Genomic DNA, 22,525 nt, shown 5'->3' on the forward strand with positions numbered 1-22,525 from the left:
AAAATTAATTGCTTTCATGGCTACATGTCTGTGAAAGCTGGGTTTTCTTCACACCAAATGCCAGTGGCTGCTGATGCCAGACTTTCATGGTGCCTTTCTGCCAACTAGCTGAAACTAATATGCCTTTTTGTTTCTGAAAGTGAAGATTTCATTATATTCTGATGGGCAAAACACACATTTCCAAGCCAGCACAGGCAGGTTTAGCCTGTGATAAACAGGAGGTTAAGCAGACGCCTCCTCTTTTGTTTTCATTTTCTAATATTGCTTTCACCACCTTGGAAGGGGCAAAAATAATATCACCCAAGACAAGAAGAACAAGATGGGAGGGAAATATAGTTTAATTGACAACACAGACCTCATGCAAGTAAAGGGAAGTTCATTTTTAAATCAAGAGAATCTGATTTCAGGCCAATTTGGAAACCACAGAAGATAAACGGTTGCCTTAAACTGGGTGAGTCAAATTCTTCATTTTGTTTTAAAGAAAAAAAATGTTGTATTGACCCAACACTGAGCCCATACAGCATTGAGATGAATCCAAAACCATGATGCATTAGCAAGCAAAAGATTATGATGTCACCACAAATGTTATGAAGTCAATATTTCCAAAACATAAAAGCAGAAAAACAGATTTACAGGAACGAGATGGGCCAAGTTAGGACTTCTTTCTTTTTTTCTTATTTTTCCCTTGAAGAATAGTAAATAAAGCTGTCCAATTTGCCATCATAATGCTTGTTTTCTATACGCTTATTGACATGATGTAAATAGTATATAAAATGGAATGATTACAGGTTTTAGAGTAACTTAATTGACTGAAATAATTCTGTGCATCTGTTTTTCATTTTCAATTTGTTGCAATATCAGTAGCGCACTATTTTCATTTAGCCATACCTCTGGGATTCAACTTTCTGCTTCTATCTTTACAGTCCTGGTATAGTCATTTTATGGTAACAGGGATGGGGTGGAGGAGAGGAACAAATAATAGGTGAAGCTGCAGCAAATGGCACAAGGATACAGTCCCTTCCTGGAAAGAGGATTTTGTGGCGAACCATTTCTCCCATAATGCATCCCACAGACCATATATCCACTAGAACAGCAGAGACAGGGAAGTGAAGAAGGAGGAAAAAAAAGCAAAGTTAACTACGACATTTCACTCCTAAAGGAGGGGAAAAAGAGCAGGTTGATCAGAACAGTACAGTTTGTTTTGTGGTTTTGTTGGGTTTCCTTTTCATGTCTCACCAAAAGCTAAAATAAGTAACTAAATTTAAAAAAGCTGTGTCAGTCAGCTCAACAGCAGTTAGTAACAACAGTGAAAAAAGTTTAAAATCAACATTTTGGGTAAAGGTTCAGAGCTAGCAAGTAAAGATCAAGTGCACAGACCCATGGTATATACTGAATTTACGGCTAAAAAACAACTCCTTTTATTTTTTTAGGGAAAAATCAAAAAGAACCAGATCATGATAATCTGTAATAAATCCCACCTGCAGAGTTTCTAGGCTTTGTTCTCCAGCATTGAGTCTCCGTGCAGCAGCTGACTAGAGATTCCAAATGGAACTGCTCACACAAGTAAGGGCCATATGGAGGAATGCCACCCTTAAAGGTTATTTAAAACTCCTCTTTCAGGATCTATACCTGTGTCCTATCTATGTGTATGTCTGTACCTCCATTCCCAGAGAGCGTGACCTGAGTGGACTCTGTTTTGTACTGTGTAGGTACTCAAAATAAAAGCTTTTATTAAAAGCTCCAAAGGACAACTATCAATAAGACTACAAGCATTTCCTATTCCCAATCCTGCTTTCAGCTTTTAGATGAAATATGCAGTTACTTTAGCTGCTTGACTTGAATAGGGGTGGTTTTTTGCCCTTTAGAGAAAAAATGCTGGATAGATAGCTACACAGTACTTGCAGAAAAAACCCAAACAAATCTGTCTTCCACGTGAAGAGGAAAAAACTGCTTTGAAATGCTTTAAAAGGCTATGTTGTTTCTGAGCCTGAAATCCTCGTTTTCTGGTCATATCTGACCTACACAACCAGTTTTCTCCTCTTTTTCTTCCCCTTTCTTAACCTTCAAAAGCAATCCAAAACAAACCAAGGAAACAAACAAACAACTCATTTCTTGGTAAAACGAAATAAAGGTGAAATGTTCCATTTGGGAAAAGGAAGGTACAGGTATCAGGGGCATGGGACAGCAAAAGCATGCCTGAGGCAGTGGCAGAGTTTTCTTCCTAGTGACAGTTTTGGGACCTTCCATAGAAGTGCAGCAAACTGGTGATAATTATGCATCTTTAGCCAACCAAGTGCAGAAAGAAAATGAAAGCAGTGAACAGTCCTTATACAGGCAGTGTACGTAGTCAGAGGGGAAAAAAGTCAGGGAGCTTCAGTAATGTGGCAGCATAGGCCAGAGCAGGGAAGCAAAGAATAACCCTTTCTGTTGACTTCCTTGAGAGCTGGTCCGGTTCCTTGGACAGCTGAGCTTCATTTTCAAACATTTTGTTTTCTTCCTTTCCTTATTTTGGCTTTGTAAGACAAGATAATTAATTTTAAGCCAGATTCATTGCCCAGGGAAGTCAAAGGAAGTCTCTGTGTTAACTTCAATGGGCATTTGATCAGGACCCTTGGATGATGCAAACATTAGAGCTTTCCTAATCACTTCATCACAAAAGTGTGTCTAACTTTTTCTTGGTGCAGTTTTAATCACGTGAAAAGCAAATGCTCTCTCTGTCCTTTCACAGACAATAACAACAACAATAACCCTAATCATCTACTAAATGTCTGGAGGAGAAAAAAACCAACAAATGAACTCATTTGACAATAGAAGAACTCTGGATATTGACTAAAGAACTATCTAAAGTGTGTTAGCGCAAATTTCTAATGGCACTTAGCAAAAATTTCAAACGAAATACTTTAAGAAATATTACTCCTTTATTTTCAGAAATTATTCTCTAAGCTAAGACTCTGTGTAATAATAATAATTTCTCTACTTTTTAGACTTTTGTATTAAAATTTATACTTTAAACTCATAAACATTACACATAATTCTTACAGGGACTTGCTAATTTCAGAAGAGATTGTGTAATTCTATTTTCAGTAGTGCTGAAGTCATGGAATCAGCTCCCAAAATCAGTTTCACTGCCCTTTACAGTATGCAGTTGGCTGTTAGTAAAAGTTCTTCAGGCTAGCTAACCTCCTCAACTTAAATAAAGAAGGACACTTTGTAATAAATTCTTGGTCTTGTCATATTTGCTGTATTTGCTGTCAAAAAGCCTCCGCAAACACACAAATTATACCTTTGACAGCAAAATCTGAGCAAAATAGAATATTCTCTCCTTTCCTGCCTGCTCTACCTGGCACTCAGATGCAATTCACAGTTTTGTTACAAAATGAGAACAGCTTTAAAAGTTTTCCCTTCATTTTCTGCAAAATTTGAGTTCTTCCTTACCCGCTTCTCCATGGGAAGCACCCCCACCTGCTTTTCACAGTATTTCCAAGAACCAAGATCTCTCTCAGACTATTCAGTGGAATATCCTATTTACTTCTAGGGAGATTATATACAAATTATACATTTTGTTTTGGTGGTTTTTTTTAGTTTCAGCTTTTTCCTCTTCTTTGCAATTCTACTTTCCATTAAAAAAACAAAGTCAAACTGCAAGATTTATCCATAGATCTTGACGAGATGAAACCTGTCAGCAGAACCTGGGACTTCGTTAAATTTATCATGAAGAAGAAATTAATTTCTGAAATTCAGATCTAGCTCTGGATTTACAGAAATTCTGGAAGGGCTAGGATTTGCTATTTCAGTTTGTACTTTTAGTCCCTCAAGCAATTCAGAGATCCAGACTCAAATTTAGAAGATGTCACTCATCCAAGAGTTCCAGTGGTTCCCACATTTTTTCACGGCCAAAGAAGACAAAGATATTCTGGTCAAAACGAGCTGACTGTAGTTGTAACTTCAAGCATAACTAAGAATAAGCTTCCTGTTACTCTGCAATCCCACACTGGTAAATTCACCAGCAGTGCATCCCAAACACATTCTGCAGCTGCAGTTCACAACACTGAGGAACTGCTCTAATTCCAGGTGTCATTTCCCATCATTTCCCATCACATTTCCTGTCCCTCCTTTGGGTCTCCCCTACGATGGTGGAAGCAGAGCTTGCCCTTGAGGAGCCCTGGTGCAGAGACACTGCAGCCCTACCGTTCTCCTTGTAGCCCATTCCCAGGATGACCTCCGGTGCTCTGTAGTAACGTGTCACCACATACGGGGTCATCATGAAGCTAGTGCCTGCAGTCCTGGCCAGCCCAAAATCCAGAATCTTCAACGTGCAGTCAGATTTTACTACAATGTTACTTGGTTTTAAATCCTGCAAAAGACAGTGAAAAAAGACATGTGACTGTCCTTTATAAAGCCAGGCACAGCTGTGATATGGACAGGTACTTTAGGTCATCTTTCAAATGGTCTTTCCCTCTTCTGACCCAGGTACTTTTAGAAATACTTGTAAATATACAGCAAAACCTTCCTATTGTTTCTCTAGCTGTTCTGGAAGTTGTTCTACCTCAGCATAATGTGGGGTTTACCTGAATAACAGGAGCCTACTAGCATTAAATTAATTGCATTTAGCAGATGCAGAAACTAGGATTAGTATCTGAGTGCTGTTTGGATTAGATTATTTTCTCTTAATGCTGTGAACCTGATAGAGACATTCCAACTGCTCATGTTATGCTTCCTTTATAATAATTCAACTCATCCTGAACTGATGACTATCTGGCAGCCAAATCTATAACCCTCTGCTAAACATATGACATGCCAAGAAAGAAGAATTTGTTAAAAAACATCCACTTTGTAACCCACTTCATCAGCCTTTCTTTTCTTTAGGGAAACGTTTTTTGATTTTTTTTTTTTTTTAATGAGGAAATCCCAAATTAGTAAAAGCACTTTTCAATAAAGAAATTAAGTCAGGGTATTTTCAATGCATTTCAAATTCCCTCCTACTCACAGTGACATGACCTGATCCACCCTGCTATCAACACATCCATAGCTAGGTACCGCATCCTTACCAGGCACACCACTGATGTGGAAAAGCAAAATGAGAAGATGCATTTAACATAGACTCAGCAGTTTTTCCATTTGTTTCAGCACATGTAAATGATGACAAATGCCAATTCCATATCCCCTGACCTCTGACTGTGGCTTTTATGTTTACATTCATTGTACTGGGAGACAGGGCTTTGATCCACAGTACACAAGAGTCAAGTGGCATTTATAATCTTCGTGACCATTTAATATGCTGCCTTGAGTTTTAAACCAAAGGCCCCTTACCCTGTGAATAATCCCTGCAGAGTGAAGATGCTTGATTCCACAGAGCATTTGGTACAGAAGGTAAGACATTCGCTCATGGTCCAGCTCCATCTGAATGACCTGACACAGGTTGGCATCCATTAACTCCATTACCAGGTAGCTGAATGGAAAAGCAAAGCCACAGGGTTATTTTTTTTTTATGTGTTGAAGGCAAATCACAGCATCATCTCAAATAAGTAACAATGCCTTTTCTTGCTTCATAATTCACTTTATTTCTGATGACTGGGAGTAACACAGCTGGAGACTGCTCCCACTAACCACAGCATCATGGTGCTGTTTGTATCTCACTGCAGAGACACCACTCTTTTAGCATACCAGGAAAACTGGTGGATTATTTGCCCTTTGGTGCATTCCCCATGCCAGAGACTATACCCTACATGGGTAATTAGACAGCACCACACAGAAATGCACAAAAGCCAAAAGACCCACAAGCGCCAAATGATGTGACTGCTCAGCCTTTGACCACTGCAAGGATGTCTACCACAGTACACATAGGAGTCTGAGAGAAACAGAAGTGTCTGAGAGGTAAAATATACATCCCCATGCAAAATGCCTCCAAAAATCCTCCTAAGCTTGCATGACTTCACGAAATTCTCATTACAATGAATTGGTTACTGCTGGTATCAGACTACAGAATAGGAACACATTTCCATTCAGTGTGTACAGAATACAGGAAAGACAGGAAGATAAAAGGAGAGCAACAATATAAAACAGAGAATTCTTAAAATTTCATTCACATCAGGTTCATACTAGGTACAGTAGTGATTGTCCAGCAGGGCAAAGTTCCAGCAGAGATGTTGATTGTCTTCTACACCTCCCCCTAGTTCCCCAGGCAAATAACATTACACAAAGGTCATATCACAAAATATATGAAACCCACTGTTTTTCACCTTAAATTGTCAAAAGACCTCTCAATATGGGAATTCAGAATATTTTTCTACCCACTAGACTCACACTATCTTTCTAAGAGGGGGCTATAACCTTTGTATTTTGCTGAATTATTGCAATCGAGGTACACCATAATGCCTCCCACACCCCTAAAGCTTTAGCTTAATTACCACCCCTGTTACTTACACATCCTGGAACTCCTCCAGAGATTTCTGTGGTGTGAAGACATTTAATAAACTTATAATCTGAAAAGCAAAATAAGACAAAAGAATAAAGAGAAGTGGTATACATAATCAGTTGAACCCATTTTGAACTGTGTTAAAGAATAAACTGTTTTTCACTGCTCTCTATATATTAACACTTCTCACTTTATGGATCAGTAAAAAATCAGCACCATTCAAAATAAAATACCACAAATCTCTCAGATTTCTTCTAAGTGACTTTGAAATCATCTGAAAGAAGGATGACCAGTGACAAAACAAAGTGCTAAAGGTGAGACACCTTTCTGAATTCTGAAGTTGCAGGTTCAAAGACCAAATTCAGCTCAATCTAGCACAGCAGTCTTTGTGCTGCAGACAGAATTTTCTTATTTATGAGGAATGCTATTATGATGCAAAAAATCAAGGACCATCTTATTAAACAGTAGTCCTTCCATTTCTCTGACACGGCCTCAATTCCTTTGAGGACACATACATGCACATGCTGGCTGATACAAATCTCATCCATCCATGTACCTCCCTGTCAGAAGTACAACTTTTCAGTAGAAGCACTTTGACACAGAGACACCCTGAGCAAAGGCATCTTGCATACTTCAACTCCTTTTTGCCTTTCTCTTGTTTGGTTTGCATTATTGTTTGTTTGTTTTTAAATGGGCTGGGCTGTTGAAAAACACTGATAAGAATGTGTGAAAAAGAATAGAGGAAACAACGCGACCTCACAGATCTGGATTTCCTGTTTTCCCTCTGTGCAGGTAACAGGGGTAAATGACAGCAGCACTGCTGCCACGAAGGCAGCACCTGAATGTCTCCCTTCCCACCCTCCATCACCTCTTTAGGTTTTCTAACAGAAATTGTTCAACATTCTTTCTCTTTACTCCACATATTCAGACTGAATGCTACCTCTGCAAAGGTGCCTTTACAATCCTCTCCTTCATTTGCACTTCACTGTACAGACAGATTAAAACTCTGACCCAACCCATGGGGTGCTGTTAGCAGCTCTCAGGCACCATCTTTAAAATTACGCATTTAAAATTAGTGCTGCTCCTGCTGCCCCTCTGCTCTTTCCAGTCCATTAAAAAACTTCTTGCTCATCCCTGCTTTTTCAAATCCCAGTGCATTGGGCTGGCTGAGGGTAGCTTCCATCAAGTCAAGAGGGAAGAGACAGGAACAGTCCTGATCAACACAGTGGGAATGTAAGGATAAACCACTGCCCAGAAGAAAGGGAGAGGACACTGTAGTGTCAAGTCCTGCAAATTGCCATTTTTGAGTCAGTCCTTTCTCTTTCCATGTGAACTTGTGATTGAGAAGAAGTGCAAAATCTCCCCTTACATCACATTTATTTTTAATAGCTCATTTATGCTTTGCTTAAGGAGGAAGAGTCATTGCAACATCTGAGGGACGGGTAAACTCTGTAAACTGAAATATTCACTCCTAATGAAAAGGAAGGGCCACACAGATATGGCAGCAGGAAATCTAGGAGCTGGAGGAAAATTAAATCCATGGGACATCCCTTTACAATGCAGTGTGGCAATTCTACGTATTTCACTACAAAGAAGCAAATTGATACAGTGTCAGGCAGATAGTTCTAACAGATAATGGTTAAAATTAACATACAGCCCTGGAATAACACTCCTGGTGCAGCACAGGATTATTTTCCTTCATAATGGATACTAAATGATATACAGTAGATGGTGCAAGAAGCAGGAAAATCTAGAACTATCCCAGTTTGGCACAGCCTTTAAATAAGCATGTAGAATGCCTTCAGTCTCTCCTGTGGGCGTGTAGTACCAAAGTGTGGCCCTCGAGCATAATTTACCTCTAATTTCCTTCATTTAAAAAAGGAACCAAACAAAACAATTTCCTTTCTAACACAGCAATGCACATACCATTTCCCCCCACTGAAAACTTACATTTTTATGATTCACACACTTCATGAGGACCAGCTCCCTGTAAGCTCGCTTGGCATGGGTTTGGTTCTGAAATGGTCTGCTGAGCTTCTTAATGGCCACGTTTCTGTCAAGGACGGCATCATATGCAGCACTGTAGTGATGACAAACACAGGGGTTATGCTTCTTGGAGGGTATCCAGCACCTCTCATGGCAAGTTCCTGAACCTCAGACCTACCACTTCCTTTTGTTTTTTTTTCCATTGAGAAAAATACTGTGACAAAAGGAGAGAGTTTCTAGTAGGAAAAAAAAAAAAAGTAACAGACCAAAAAGAAACCTGTAGCACCACATCAGCAGAAGACAGCATACACCACTACTTCACTACCAGTGAACTCCAGTTCCACTGGAAATTAACAGGTATTTTTAAGGGGTGGGGAAAAAAATTAAGTAACTTCAGATAAAAATACAATAAAAACTGGATGAGAAAGAAGTTGTTTCATAAAGCAACTCTCTGTGCACGGCTACAGCAGAAAAGGCTTTTGCTCTTTCTGTCACAGTTAAGAGCACTTTCACAACGTGCATCAACGACCAAGTGCCCACTTATCCAAAGTGAAGTTTGTGTTTTCTTTATCATATTTCTAATGGAATGAAGTTATTTAGCCATTCTTTGAGACCATATTCCATATGACCATATTTGAGTCCATATTCATCCAGTTCCAATAACATACCTAGAAACAGAACCATTTCACGAGGTTTTTTTACTGATTCCTGATAAGAAAAAAATTTGTTGCATATGCACAGTTACAACTTTGGAAAATGAAGAAATACATTGTTTGCAAAGTGAACTTTTAAAGCTGAGCCCTAAAACACTCCTTAAACTTTTAAATGTTTTTCACAACCTTCAGCTATTTTTATAAATGTTACCTCCTGTGTATTTGAAACACTTATTCTGGTGGTTCAAATCTGACTACATAAATTCTGACTTCTAAATACCTCAAAGCACACTAAGTTCTAGAAGCATTGCCAAATGGACAGCATCCTCAGGCCCTCCTCCTGACTTTTCCTTTTACCAAGAAGAGGAAAGTCATGACATGAGTTTTCTACTAATCCATGAAAAGCAACGGTGTATTTCCCAGGAGATAAATCAACCAAACCACCCATTATTCTAAAAATTTCTTTCTTAAGCATGAAATAAATATTTGTAATCCTTCAAATTTTTTTCTCATTAACTCTTGCTTACTGCAGACATTCAGTGAAAGAGGCTAAATAACAAAGTTGAGCAGAAAGCATGCAAGCAACAGAAGCTTACTCACAAAGCCAACAAAAATGTACAGCTGTTCAAAATAGGTAAGAAAATGCTGGCAATGTTTGTCTCAGAAACCACACAAGAAGAGAAGAATCAGAAATATTGAATTTGCACTACATCTGCAAAAATAACACAAAAAATGCATCCCCCAAATAAGAACAAATGTTTGTTAAAGGTGATGAGTTTTGCAAAGATTACTTTTAGGACTCATTTAGGAAGTCTCTTGAGAGTAGGTCTAGGGTAGTGATCTTTCCACAGCCACATTTGGAATTCTGGGTTGTACTCCAGGCTCCCCAGTAAGAGAAAGACAGACTGGAGCAATTCCACTGATGAGCCATGGAGATTATTAGGGAGTGGAACACCTGTCATACAGGGTGCAGCTGAATGAACTGGAGTTGTTTAGCTTGGAGAAGGCTTAGGGTGGTATCAGTTTTCTTAAGTATCAATTCTTCATCAATTTTCTTAAGTATCTGCCGGGAGGAATGAAGAGGATGGAGCCAAACTCTTCCAGTGGTCCTGAGCAATCTGCCCCAGTTGACTCTGCCTTGAACAGGTGGGTTAGATTAGGTGTACTCCAAGAGCAAGCCTATGTAAGACTCATCTGAGCTGTGTAAGAGTAATGTGAATAATTTTAATAATAATTTTTCATAGTTTAATCTCATTAGACATACCATAAAATTACTGACTAGGAGTTAGTTTGTTAGACAACAAAATTTTGTCTGGGCAAACATTATCCTCAACTTCTGATCTCTGTTTGCTTTTCTGAATTTTCTCTCTCTGTCAAAGCAATGGACAAAACCACCAATCCAAAATCAGAAAACTAAAGACTTCTTAAACACTTGGCTCTTATGATCAATTCCTGGTCCTTTGCATACCACAGAAGAACTAAAGCAATCCTTTTAAGAGGGATATTTACTTTGAGACACAAGGATCTTGACTGGAATTTTATCATCGTCTTCTATCAAATGGAAGGTGTCCAACTACTTGAAGAAGTCAATGAATAAATTCATTGCACTGGGTAAATCCACAGCCCTGACATTTTTTTTCTGGTAGGTCCTCTCTCTGCTGCTTGCTACACAAAGTCCTTACCTTGGAACACCAAGGTTAGTATTGATGATAAGCCTTCTTAAGACAAACTTCAATCACTGGCAGAAGAGTGTCTGTATGAGCACATGGCTCCAGGGATCAGGAATAAGTGAGAGAATAATGAGTGTCTGTGAACTGAGACAAAAAGGCTGAGTATGAAAGTCACTCCAAATCTCAAATAACAGACTGGACTCGCATCTAAATGAGTTTCTCTGGAAACTCTATATGTATATAACACTTCTTGCTCAACTGTGAATTTATTTTCTTAATTTATACAGTTTCTTGATTTTATTGCAAAGACTCTAAATTACCCTGGTCTTGTAATAAAATGATAGCTTTACTGCAAAATGAGCTCAGAAAAATCCTCAAAGTTTACTACCATGTCTCTGGCAGCTCTACAGACAGAAAAGGTAGTAAATAGACTCTTTCCCTATAAATCCTCCTTGCACTTAGTTTGACATGTTAAATGTTAGTGTTAAAAATGCCTTTTTAAACTGTAAATAATTTGAAACAAACCTATTTAACAGAGTTAAAAAAAAATAGTGTCTATAAATTCATGATTACCAAGAGATATAAGTAATTACAGGTATTTAATAAGGCTTTTGCTGACTTTGGCAGGAAAAAATTGAAACTCCTCCTAGTTGGATTTACACAAACCCGGGTCGTCATTTACCACTAATATTCTGTGTGAGCTCAGACTGTAATGATCAGTGAGAAATGATTAGTTGTCATGCACTTGGAGGACCAGACATTCATTTATATACCTGTTTTGAAAAGAAATGGAAAGCATTCTAGTTTCATGTACAAGTTTCTATTTCAATAGACACTCAACAAATAAATACTTAAAATGATTCCTCCCATCTTTTCATCAACAAGTAAACATCAATTCCATTGTAGTCTACCCCAGAACAGACTACTAAACCCACAGAAAACATATATATTTTTAAGGTAAACTTTTAGAGCTGGGTTCTTAGGAAAATAAATGTCAACCTGAAAATCACATTTAACAAGAATGCTAATGATAGCTCATCCTCAACCACCTATCACCACCAATATATGGAGTGGAACACCTTCTGTAGAAATACTCAGATACACATCTAAATGTATATGCATAGATAGATAAAAAGAAAAATGTAGGTGGATGCCTATATAAATATTTTTCACAGCAATTTCTGTGTCTTCAAAGCCCTTGGTTTCAGATAACTATCACTATTGCAGTTTCTGAAGAAGTCATTTATAGAAACAACCAGAGCCAAATCCTTTTCCTATCAAGCAAAATTTCTGTAATCGTGGTTTATGAAGCTTTAACCATAAAATGTTTCAAGTGCCTTACCTTCTCTCTACTTGCAGTCCTCTTTCATCCAAGTATTCCAACAAAAAGGAGTGAAAATGTTATTTTGCTTTAAGCAAACTTTTCTAAGTGTACTCTGGTAGGGGTTTTTTGGTGGGTTTGGTTTGTTTGCCCCTTACATTGCCCTCATTCCAAATTTAAGAATTAAATTAGACTTTCTTATTCTTAACTCTGTTTTTTTTCCTCTTGACATATAACTTCCGAGATTCTGAAGGCAGACATTCATACAAACAGAGAATATTCTGCTCTTCAATAATTACTTTTAAACAGAAAAAAGTTATTAGAATAAAAACATCTCTCCAGAAGGTATATTTAAATATAATGAATGTTTTCCATTAAACTTAAAATAACGAATTCCATCCATGCACCAGGGTGCAGAAAGTTTGCCCCAAGAAGTACAAGTCAAAGGCCACTATAACGAAAAGCCTTTAAATGTCCTTATTAGGTTTGGAAGCAACCCTTTGTGCTGAAAAATCCCCCCAAAAATCCAGTATGACCACATTGAAGAGTTGCAGACCTGTTGTCAGGAATGGCTACTATACTCTCTGGATCATCTCTATTCCCTCTGAAAATGCAGAGGAATTGAGGCAATATTTAGAGCTGATGCTAAAGAAGACCAATGCAGCTTCATAATGGATGACTGCTGCACTTTTCTTGTTGCCAGTTATGTCTCCATCTTGGTTTTTATGTGTTTCCATCAGCTCACAGCTTCTTGCAAACCAGTGGAAACAGCTAGATTAGAAAACATAACCTAGCTGCCTCCCCAGCTGAAACACAAGTCATCATTTTTTTACTATCACCAGATTCCAGTTTCACAGAATAAATAAACCAGTTGCCAAGGTTCTCCATGATGTTCCTCATCACTGCAGAGATTACTGATTGGGCTCAAAATGTTCTTTCCTGCATTGCACAGAAACGTGATCTGTTATCCCCTGTTGGAATGAAGTAACATGAGAAAGGACTAAAGAAGTGCCTAAATTGTTTGGGATTATCATCCCAGTCCTTGAATGAAAATTCAGCATTGCTGTCAAGATTAATAGTAAATTGTAGTGCTTAAACTTCACCAAAATTGGAGAATTTAAAGGAAAATGTTAAAAATGTGTGGCTCTATTTTTACATTTCAGTGTTTCATCAGGAAAGACAGCTGGTCTCACTCATCCCCTCCCTCACCCTGCTGCCCACACTGCTTTGGATGGAGCCCAGCATGTTTGGCTTTCTGGGCTGCCAGTGCACTTAGCTGGGTGATGCCCAGCCTCTCATTCACCAGATCTTCTGGGCAGGGCTGCTTCAGATCTGCTCATCCCCCAGCCTGTGCTGATCCCAGGGCTGCCCCAACCCACGTGCAGTACCTCATATTTGGTCTTGTTAAAGGTCACAAACCTGCAAATTTTCTGAGGTGCCCTTGATCTCTTTGTCTGTCATTAATGAATATATCAAACTAGTTCCAATAGGGACCTCTGAGGGGGACCACTTGTCACTGGTGTCCAACAGGACTCTGACCTGTTGACCACAACCCTCTGGATGCATGTGTCCTCCCCTCAAATCTATCTCTTGCCATTTTAGAGAGAGGGATGCTATGGGGGTCTATGTCAAAGGCTTTCCAGAAGTCCAGATAAATTTACATGTGAAATGCTTCCCTTGCCCACTGAAGGAGCCACTGCATCACAGAAGGCCACAGGGCTGGCCAAGCAGGACTTGCCCTTGGTGAAGCTGTGCTAGATGTCCTGAGTCTCCTCGTTCTGTTCTCCATGTGCCTTAGCACAGCTTCTAGGGGGATCTGTTCCATGACCTTCCCAGGCACAGAGGTGAGGCTGACACGTCAGTAGTTCCCAGGGTCCTGCTTTCTATCATTTTTAAAGACAGGTACAAAGTTTCCCCTTTTCCAGTCACCTGGGATTTCACCTGACTGACAAGGATTTTCAAATATCATGAAGAGTGGCTTGGCAAGTGCACCTGCCAATTCCCTCAGCACTTTGGGATGGCTCTCATTGGGTCCCATAGACACAGGTTCCTCAGTGGTCATAAACCTGATCTTTATTTACAGTGGGAGGGACTTTGCTCCCCCTCTTCCTCAGTCCTCATGCTGCTGTCTCTCCACTGGAGAGGTGTGGGAAGAGGGGTTGCCACTGAAGACTGAAGGAAAAAGTTGAGCAAAGCTCAGTTGTCTTCTCACTGGTAGGTGTGTCTATTACCTGGCTCAGCAGCTTACATGCTTACCTGCAAGCACAAAGTCCAAGCCCACAATTCATCCAGTCCCTTTACTGCCACCCATAAAGGATTAAACATTGTCATTGTCATATCCATAATGGTCCAATTTTGAATCTGTATTGCTCATTCTTTTTCAACTACTACAGTCATTGCCTAAAATGTTGAAGCCAAGCAGCCCTTTACAGCAAGGATAAACTTGGAAGCAGAATTCATTCATAATTCTAAGGACAACTAGATCTAAAAAGTTCTCTGTGGAATCTATTTCACAATTCAGTCATGCTGAGAGAGCTCTTATCTGCCAAAATTTCAGACAGGAGGGTCTGAAGAAAGGTGTTTGAGCCATCACATATCAGACAATGTAAAACAAGCTGCAGGGATCAAAAAGGATGGAACACTAACTTTTAATAAACATGTTTACAATGGAATTTAGTTATCTTCCTAATTGCATGAGCTGGTGGTGCCCCTAACAAGAATCATTTTGTAACCCATCAGTTACAGTTGTGCATACTGATGCAAGATAAAACTCTTGCCATAGTCATTTTCTCTCCCAAAGACAGTAGGGATACAGGGATACAGTGGGAAAGGCACTGTGGAGGCAGCTATAAAGTTCACACATTGCCTGGCACACCACTCAATGGGCTCTGGTTCAGTTTGCCAGGAGATTAAAATATTCATGAGGATGCTGAGTATGGAGCATGTTTACATACTTCTCATCTGCATGTGCTCTGCTAATTCTTTGCACTTGGCTCTGAAAGCCACTCTGTTGTTTAATACTTTTCTGAAAAATCAGTACTTTCTGGTCCTGAATGTCTCATGTCACTAACTCACTACACAGCTTGCTAGCTGCCAGTAGCTTTTGTTAGCTGCCAGCCTAGGAAATTCAACCTGGGCAGAGAAAGGAGCCAAGTTTCTTTTCTATTCTGCTTTAAAAGGGTTCTAGACCAATATGCTTTCTTTCACACGTGAATCATGTAAGAGATGACAACCTTATGGTTTCCAGAGTATCCTACACTACTCACTCTTGGCATGCTCAAGGATTTACCAAAGCCAGACCAAAGTAAAAAACTGAAAAATGGACCAGAGCTTGGGGTGCCTATCAATATTCAGTGGCAGAAAATGCATGGGCAAAAGATGCTTAAGTGTGATTTGAAGGTAAACCTTATTAAGTAGATGTTTACACCACATCTGGAGAAAGGGCATTAGACACTGAATTTGGCAAAAAGATCTGACATTTACTGCTCTGAGCTCACCAGGGAATGTAAAATTGGACAGTTTTCAAGCAGCACAGCCAGAAAAAGTCCAGTTTCCTTGTTTAACAGGCATTCAGAAGACATGGGAAATCGTGGCACTGAGGCAGAGTCTGTGCACCTGGCAGAAACTGAGTACCTACCACATGTCATTCATGTGACAAACCTGCTATTTTTTGGACCTACAAACTGGAATAGAAACCAGCTACTATCTTACTACTACCCCCTCACAACCATAATTTAAAAGAGTTGCTGGCTTGCCTGACAAACAGAACAAAAGCTGTCACTTGGGTGAATAAAAAACGCAATTTCATGTTTCTTGCTGCATTTCTCAAATGAATAAACCCCAAAATTCAAGCGTGGAATAAAAGTGCACTGATACCAAGCCATCACCATGTGATGGTGCACATCACCAAGCCATGTGATAATCATGGGAGAAAAAAAGTAAGAATTTTAACCCTAAAAGGCAACTCAAATTCTAGTTTCCCCAAACTAACGCTGCATTACCTCCCTGATTCCATGTGGGCACAGCCATCCTCCTGTCACAGGAGAAGCCCCTTGGTCCTAAGAGGGGGCAGAAGTGTTTTGTGCAATTGGTCTCATGTGAAGCACACAGTGATCAGTGATGATGACACAATGGTGTTCATTTCAGTGGGGACAGGATTGCAGGTGAACGACATGGAAGGATATGCCTGAAGTCTGTTAAAGAGCAGCTACACTGCACTGACAGTAGTTAATGCCAAACCCGGTTTTCCAGGAGGAGCAAAGAGAGTCTTGAAAAAAATCTGTCCAGTAAGTTGCATCATAGTAGTGACCCAAAAGAAATGTGAGAAAAGGGAGATCTATCAGTGACCAAAAGGAAGCTTTTGACAGTGTAGGAACAGATAAGTACCTGCCATCTGTCAAGAGGGTTTGAAAACATCACTGTCTGGCAGCAAAAAGTGTAAATTAAATGTAGTTTCCAGCCAACCAATGCAAAAAGCGCTTAAGTTTCACAATCATCAGTTACTTCCCTGCAGACATAGAATTTACAAACTGTTGATATATTTTTTAATGGCTCCAAGGGGACCACAGATCCAGCCACAGCTATGAACAAACCTGCTCTATGCCTAAGAGTTGTACCAATCCAGCTGAAAACTCTGGCTGCCAGCGCTCTCAAATGAGCCTGACCCTGCCTTTACAGCACTGAATTTCTGACCAGGTAAAGGGAGCATCACTGCCAGGGTTCACAAAAACAGATTGCAGAGATGATTCCCTCACAAACTTATTTACTTTTTTCCTCCATAAACTTGCAGAATATAAATATGGAATAGATTTTGCCTGCGTAACTGTTGTAGTCATGGAAACCATATGGGTTCTTTAAGGAGAAAGGAATCAAAAAAGGACGTAGAAATATAGGCAGTGTATTTCAGAGACAGAGGACATGATTCCTTTGTTAGAAAAGAATACTGTGGCACATTCTATTACATACCATCTGTGATTACCATTACATTTTAAATATTAGATTTGTCTGTACAAGCAAAGTGAAATGGTGAAATGAAACAAAAGAAGAAAAACATGAAATACATGGTGACTCCCTGCCTACCAGGAATCTCTGCATTCTGATAGAAAAAGGACATTACAAAACAAAAAAAAAAAAAAAAAAGGAAGACATGGAGAAATGTTTTTTGATATGTCCCTTTTTTTTTTTCTTGTTTCTCACTTACAGATAGTCGTAGTAGTTAGAAGAAGCTGCAAGAATCAAAGCAAACAATGACTCAAACACAATCCATCTGTCCTATTTTTCAGATGTTATGTATAGTTTGTCACATGGCAACAGTTCTCTGTGATCCTAACAGCAGTTCCTTCCATATCCAAGCTCAGTTCTTTGCTGCAAGAGCACTCCAAGACATGGCCTCTTCCTCTCACTCCATATGCAGGCAAACTGTCTCTGGGTATGTGTTAATATGCAAACTCTAATAAATCAGCTTAAGAAACACAAATCTGACCAACTTAAATAAATACTTCCACTCAATATTCTGGAGGTCACATACAGAGAGATACTCAGCCTTTGCTGTACCCACTGGGAATCTCTCAGCACCTTAAAATTCACATGCTGATCCAGATTCCTAATACAAGTGGGAAATTTGCAGTCTTTCTCAAGAATCAAGGCATAGATACATCAGAACCACAAAGCAGAATGTGCTGTTTTAGATGTGCACCGGACCAATGGGAAACCAAATTCACACAGTTTTTGGTGCTTCAGAGCAACGACCTGCAAGAAAATCCAAAGAATACCACAGTGTAACTGCAAACTGGGAGCTGGGGAAAAATCCTGCAATGTACAAATGAATGAGTGAGGTTTGAAGCTTACTGTGAGTTTAACTTCTGGTATTCCAACAACAACTGCTCAAAGTATAAAAAGAAAGATTAAAAACATCTGGAAATAGCTTAACCTACTTGTTCCCAGAAGAAAAAAATTTAAAATCGCCACGTGTTGCCATTGTATGGGATGATATTAGCACTGGGAAATATGGCAGAATTTGTTTATACTGGCATGTTTATTTCTCTGTCAGTACAGCAACAGTTCCCAGTGCAAAGTGACAGTATTTGAAAGAATTTCCTACATTTGCAGAACACACTTGTAAAACTCTCTAAAAGTTGTCTTCAAAAGCCTCCTCAGAAGCAGGATGTCAGAGCACATCAGCAAAGCACACAACAGCGGGAGAAGGAGAACGCTGGCTGAACTAATGGACACAATTTGAAGAATCTGCAACAGAATGGGATCAATCTCAGTGCCAGCCAATGGAATGTGAAGCACATGAAGCCTGCAAGGCATAACTGGAATGGAAGTAACCAAACTCACAACATATGCTCTGTTCTGACTCACACGAGGGGCTGACAAAATTAATGCTGCCACTCCCTTCAGGGCCACTGAAATTCTAGGCATATCCAAACACATTGTTCCCCATTTTGTCTCTGAACGAAGTATATTCTTTGTTCTCCCTTTCTGAGGAAAATTAGTGCTTAACCCCACAAAGAGAACATCTCTGAACTTCAACAGAACTATGCCAGTTTATACATGCACAAATGATGATCTCTGCCAGGGAATACAGTGTTTCAATTCAGTGACACCAAGAAATCAAAACAGTATTAGTGGGATAGCAGGACCATGATGGAGAAAATATTCATGTCTCAGGAATTTGAATACACCAGTGTCCAGCTAAACATTACAAATAAAATTGCGTATTAGCTGTAGGATATGACACTGATATGATATATGATATGATATTATATATGATATGATATATGATATGATACGATATGACCGCTATTCTCTGTGTTCTTCCCACTGCACAATAGCAAAAGCATGAGCTTAGAATTGATTATGGTCTTTTCTATGGCTTTTACCATTATTCCCATTGCAATATCTCTTGAGATCCTCATACCCAGCCCAGGAGTCAATGGTGCTACATAAATCAGAACCAAAAGATAATCTTTGTACAAAAGAGCTCAAATGTAATGGGAAATACCTGTCACATTTCTCCTCCAGCCTTTGAACACCCTGGGAAGTGTTGAGTCACCGTCCCTGGAGGTATTGTAAAAGATGTGCAGATGGGGGAACTGGGGACATGGTTTAGTGATGGACAGTGCTGGGGGTATGGTTGGACTCTGTGGTCTTAAGGGTCTTTTCCAACCTAAATGATTCTATGGTGCTGTGATTACTTTAGGGAAAGAATCAGCAGATTCATAAGCTAAAACGAGCACCACCATCACCACAGGCTGATCTGAAAGAACTCTGCACTCTATAAGCTTCAACCACCAAATTACAATTAAATCAGCAAAAGAGAACCTATGGTAATATTAGGCAAGCTATTTATTGTCTTGCTGGGTCTACCTATTACAGGGAACACTAAAAGACTCTGCTACCTTCTTTAGGCTCAGGCTTAAAAGTATTATCAAACCACTAATTCAAAGAAATATATTTGCAGCACATTTCCCAATTTACTACTTCAGGAATATATTTACAGGCTCCTCTATATCTGCAGATAAGGTGTCTTTCTAAATCTATAATGCATTCACTGAAAAGCTCTCATAAAAGCATAATTCCTGCTCCCATATCCCCCACTCAAACATTACTCACACAAACTTCCTGCATCAATGAGAATAAAGCCCTTCCCAGTCAACCCCCCAGTCCAGCTGACACACCATTAGATCACATCTCAGCATCATGCAGCATGAAACTTGTGCTCACGTTTAAGAAAAGACCAGATAAAGGATTTCAGCTGAAAGGCATCATCAGATCCATTTATTTGATGTTCCCCCGGATAACTTTGTTTTTAAAGCTATCACTTTCTCCTGAAAATACACACAGATATAGCCACTGTGTGGTCATAAACCAGGCCAAATGTCTTCATAAGATACTGCTTAGATTTTAATTACTTCTCAAGCTTGTAAGTGATGTCTTCCCTATCTGCCTTGGAAACCTGGACTTCACCCTTGCTTCTACCATAAATTCAAAAACTGTCAGAGACCCTTCAAATTGCTTTTGAAATATTTCTGCACAGCACCATTTTTCTAGACATCACAGACAGTATCAAAAATATCCCAGGCAACATAAAAATGATAGCTTGCAAGCCACAACAGAAAACCTACAGATCAATTACCTTGCTTCCAGGCAAAAAAGCATTCATCTAAAACATAAAGAAACACCCACTCCAACATCAGCATATTTCTGTTGATTTTATGGAACATGAGAGTTCCTCTCTATCCGCCATCATTCACCATGCACAAACCCAAGCTGAAAGTGACCTGTCTCTCTTTCTCAGCCCCTTGCAAAATAAGGTAGGTGTCAACTCCCTTCTAACATTGAAGAAGGGTATCAGCTATGTCCTCTCTCAGCAGTTTAAGTGGCACACATCTAATTAAACTCAGAAAACTGTTTTCTGTTTCTATGACAGACTCAAAGATCAACGAGTGTGGTTGCAAGCCTGTGCATTTTTTTACAACTACAGCTTGGTCTAATAAACTCCAAGTTGTGTTTCAGCGATGCCCCATCATCATCATGCCTGTAATAACATGATAATGATATGCAAACACACCCTTTATAGGCTTTCTCACAGATGTAAGTGTGATGTACAGCAAGGAAACAGCCTACACTTTCATAAAGAATAATGTTTGCAGGGTGAAGAGGAGCTTCCCTGCTCAAGATATTTCAAGCAGCTTGTTTTCTTTCCTTCTTTCGGCTGCTAAAATAATTTTGTGAACATAGTTAACACAAAACCCATTGAAAGAGCCCAAAGATTAATTTCTGAAGATTCTGTATGAACTATGTCTGTAGAAATACCATTTTCTTACTGGGTTTATAATTATTTCACATGGGCACAATTATAACAGTCACACCATATGGTTTTCTCTTTTTCATTTACCAAATTATCATCTCCTGAAGACTTAATATCCTTATTGCTTCCATATCAAGAAAATAATATTTTCTTTGATGAAATTTTCAGCACAATCGAGTGAAATCAAGTCCCTACTCCTTTCATAACCACATTCCCTGCTTCCTGTGCCTGTTTCTGTTCCATGACATAAGTTGTTTTCCATTCTCCTGTTTATCTTGAAACCTATTCCTAGAACTGTATGAGAAAGATTTCAGCATTCTGTGGCTTTGCCTAGGAAATCTGCAGCACCTTTCAGGGCCTGAAAGACATCTCCTCCTAAAAGGAGTTAGTATTCAGCAGCCATGCTCCATCACTCCATAAAACCAAGTGTCACTATGCACCAAAGCTGTCTCCAGCAGCTGGGCAGCCAGTTGTTCCACTCAATAACAGGTAGTGTCCTTACCTACAATTATCCTGAGGGAAAATCCTGTGCATGCTCTGAGAAGGCTGATCCTAAAACCCTCCGTGCCATCCTACCTGTGCCTGCCCTTGGCACTTCTCCTACTTCTGGAAGCAAGGGACAGAATTGCATCCCAGATCTGTGACACTTCTTGAAGAAGCCATCAAGAATAAACACAGCCAGTGGATCTGAAAGAAACGATGGCCTAGATGTTTCCTACTTTTTTCACAGAGGCACTCCTCATGGCTACTCTTTGCAAAGGAACAAGACAAGCAGGGCAAATTCCCCCACCAGAGCAAGCTGTGCTGCATAAATAGGCAGGTTCTCAGTGTTTTTTTAACTTAATCAGCTTTTCCTAGATGTAACTCTATTTCCATCAAAATACTTCTAAATAGAGTAAGTTTCTATAATAGAAACTTATTCTAATAAAGTTTACCGTGTAAACTTATTGTTAATATTAGGTAAGGAGAAACTTACACAACTGAAGCTGTTTCTCATCATGTATTGTTTTCTCTTAGGTAAACTACAAATATTTATCTCCCAATTATTTTTTTCATTAATTAATCACTTCACCATTAATTCTTCATGCTTTGCTGATGGATGGTTTGTTGTATTTCTGCTAAATTATGCCTTATGACAGGCAGTTTACTATGTAACACAATCTAAGAAAAAAATGCTCATTATCTTCCCCATCTATTGTGTAACACTTCTGTATCTATATCATCAAAAAGGTCTTTTATGGCCTCTCCATGCTACTCACCATTTCAGGGAATTTGTGTTAACTTTTATCTGACCTTGCTTGTTTTCTGATTTGATTTTCTTTCCTAAGAAATTCTTAATTTTTGCTGTCAACTCTTAGTGTGAAAGCAAAATTCACAGGATGCTTTTGATTTTATTTAGCTTAATTCCTCTATTTTTTGCTGCTCACAATTGATCATTACAGCAATTCAGTTGCAGAGAAGTCCAACAAAACCTGATTTTCCTCTGAAACAAATAGAGGATAGTAAGGAGGAAGAAAAACCATCTTTGTTTTATATGGAATTGAACAAATAGTGCAAAATTAATTTCAGTAGTACTGAACCCAAAATATGCCTCTTTCCCAAAGCTGATTTAAAAGCAACCTTGAGTTCTTTTGTGTTTAAAATGAGGAATATGGTGCTTGGCCA

The 22,525-nt window shown here is 39.2% G+C and overlaps 1 protein-coding gene across 3 annotated transcripts in view; it reads right to left on the minus strand.

Moving 5' to 3' along the window:
* MAPK10 (mitogen-activated protein kinase 10) overlaps positions 1 to 22,525 on the minus strand; it is a 71,017-nt gene that overhangs the window by 37,883 nt on the left and 10,609 nt on the right. For 2 of the 3 annotated variants that reach the window (XM_058837880.1, XM_058837879.1), the window contains exons 3-7: positions 8,366 to 8,495; positions 6,424 to 6,482; positions 5,311 to 5,449; positions 4,189 to 4,354; positions 1,013 to 1,084 (exon numbers count right to left, since the gene is read on the minus strand). In XM_058837880.1, the coding sequence (XP_058693863.1) occupies positions 1,013 to 1,084; positions 4,189 to 4,354; positions 5,311 to 5,449; positions 6,424 to 6,482; positions 8,366 to 8,495 (566 nt within the window). The remainder of the gene's footprint in view (positions 1 to 1,012; positions 1,085 to 4,188; positions 4,355 to 5,310; positions 5,450 to 6,423; positions 6,483 to 8,365; positions 8,496 to 22,525) is intronic. The other variant, XM_058837881.1, reaches the window with a different exon arrangement.

The sequence above is a fragment of the Poecile atricapillus genome, chromosome 4, assembly GCF_030490865.1.
Source record: "Poecile atricapillus isolate bPoeAtr1 chromosome 4, bPoeAtr1.hap1, whole genome shotgun sequence".
NCBI lineage: Eukaryota > Metazoa > Chordata > Aves > Passeriformes > Paridae > Poecile > Poecile atricapillus.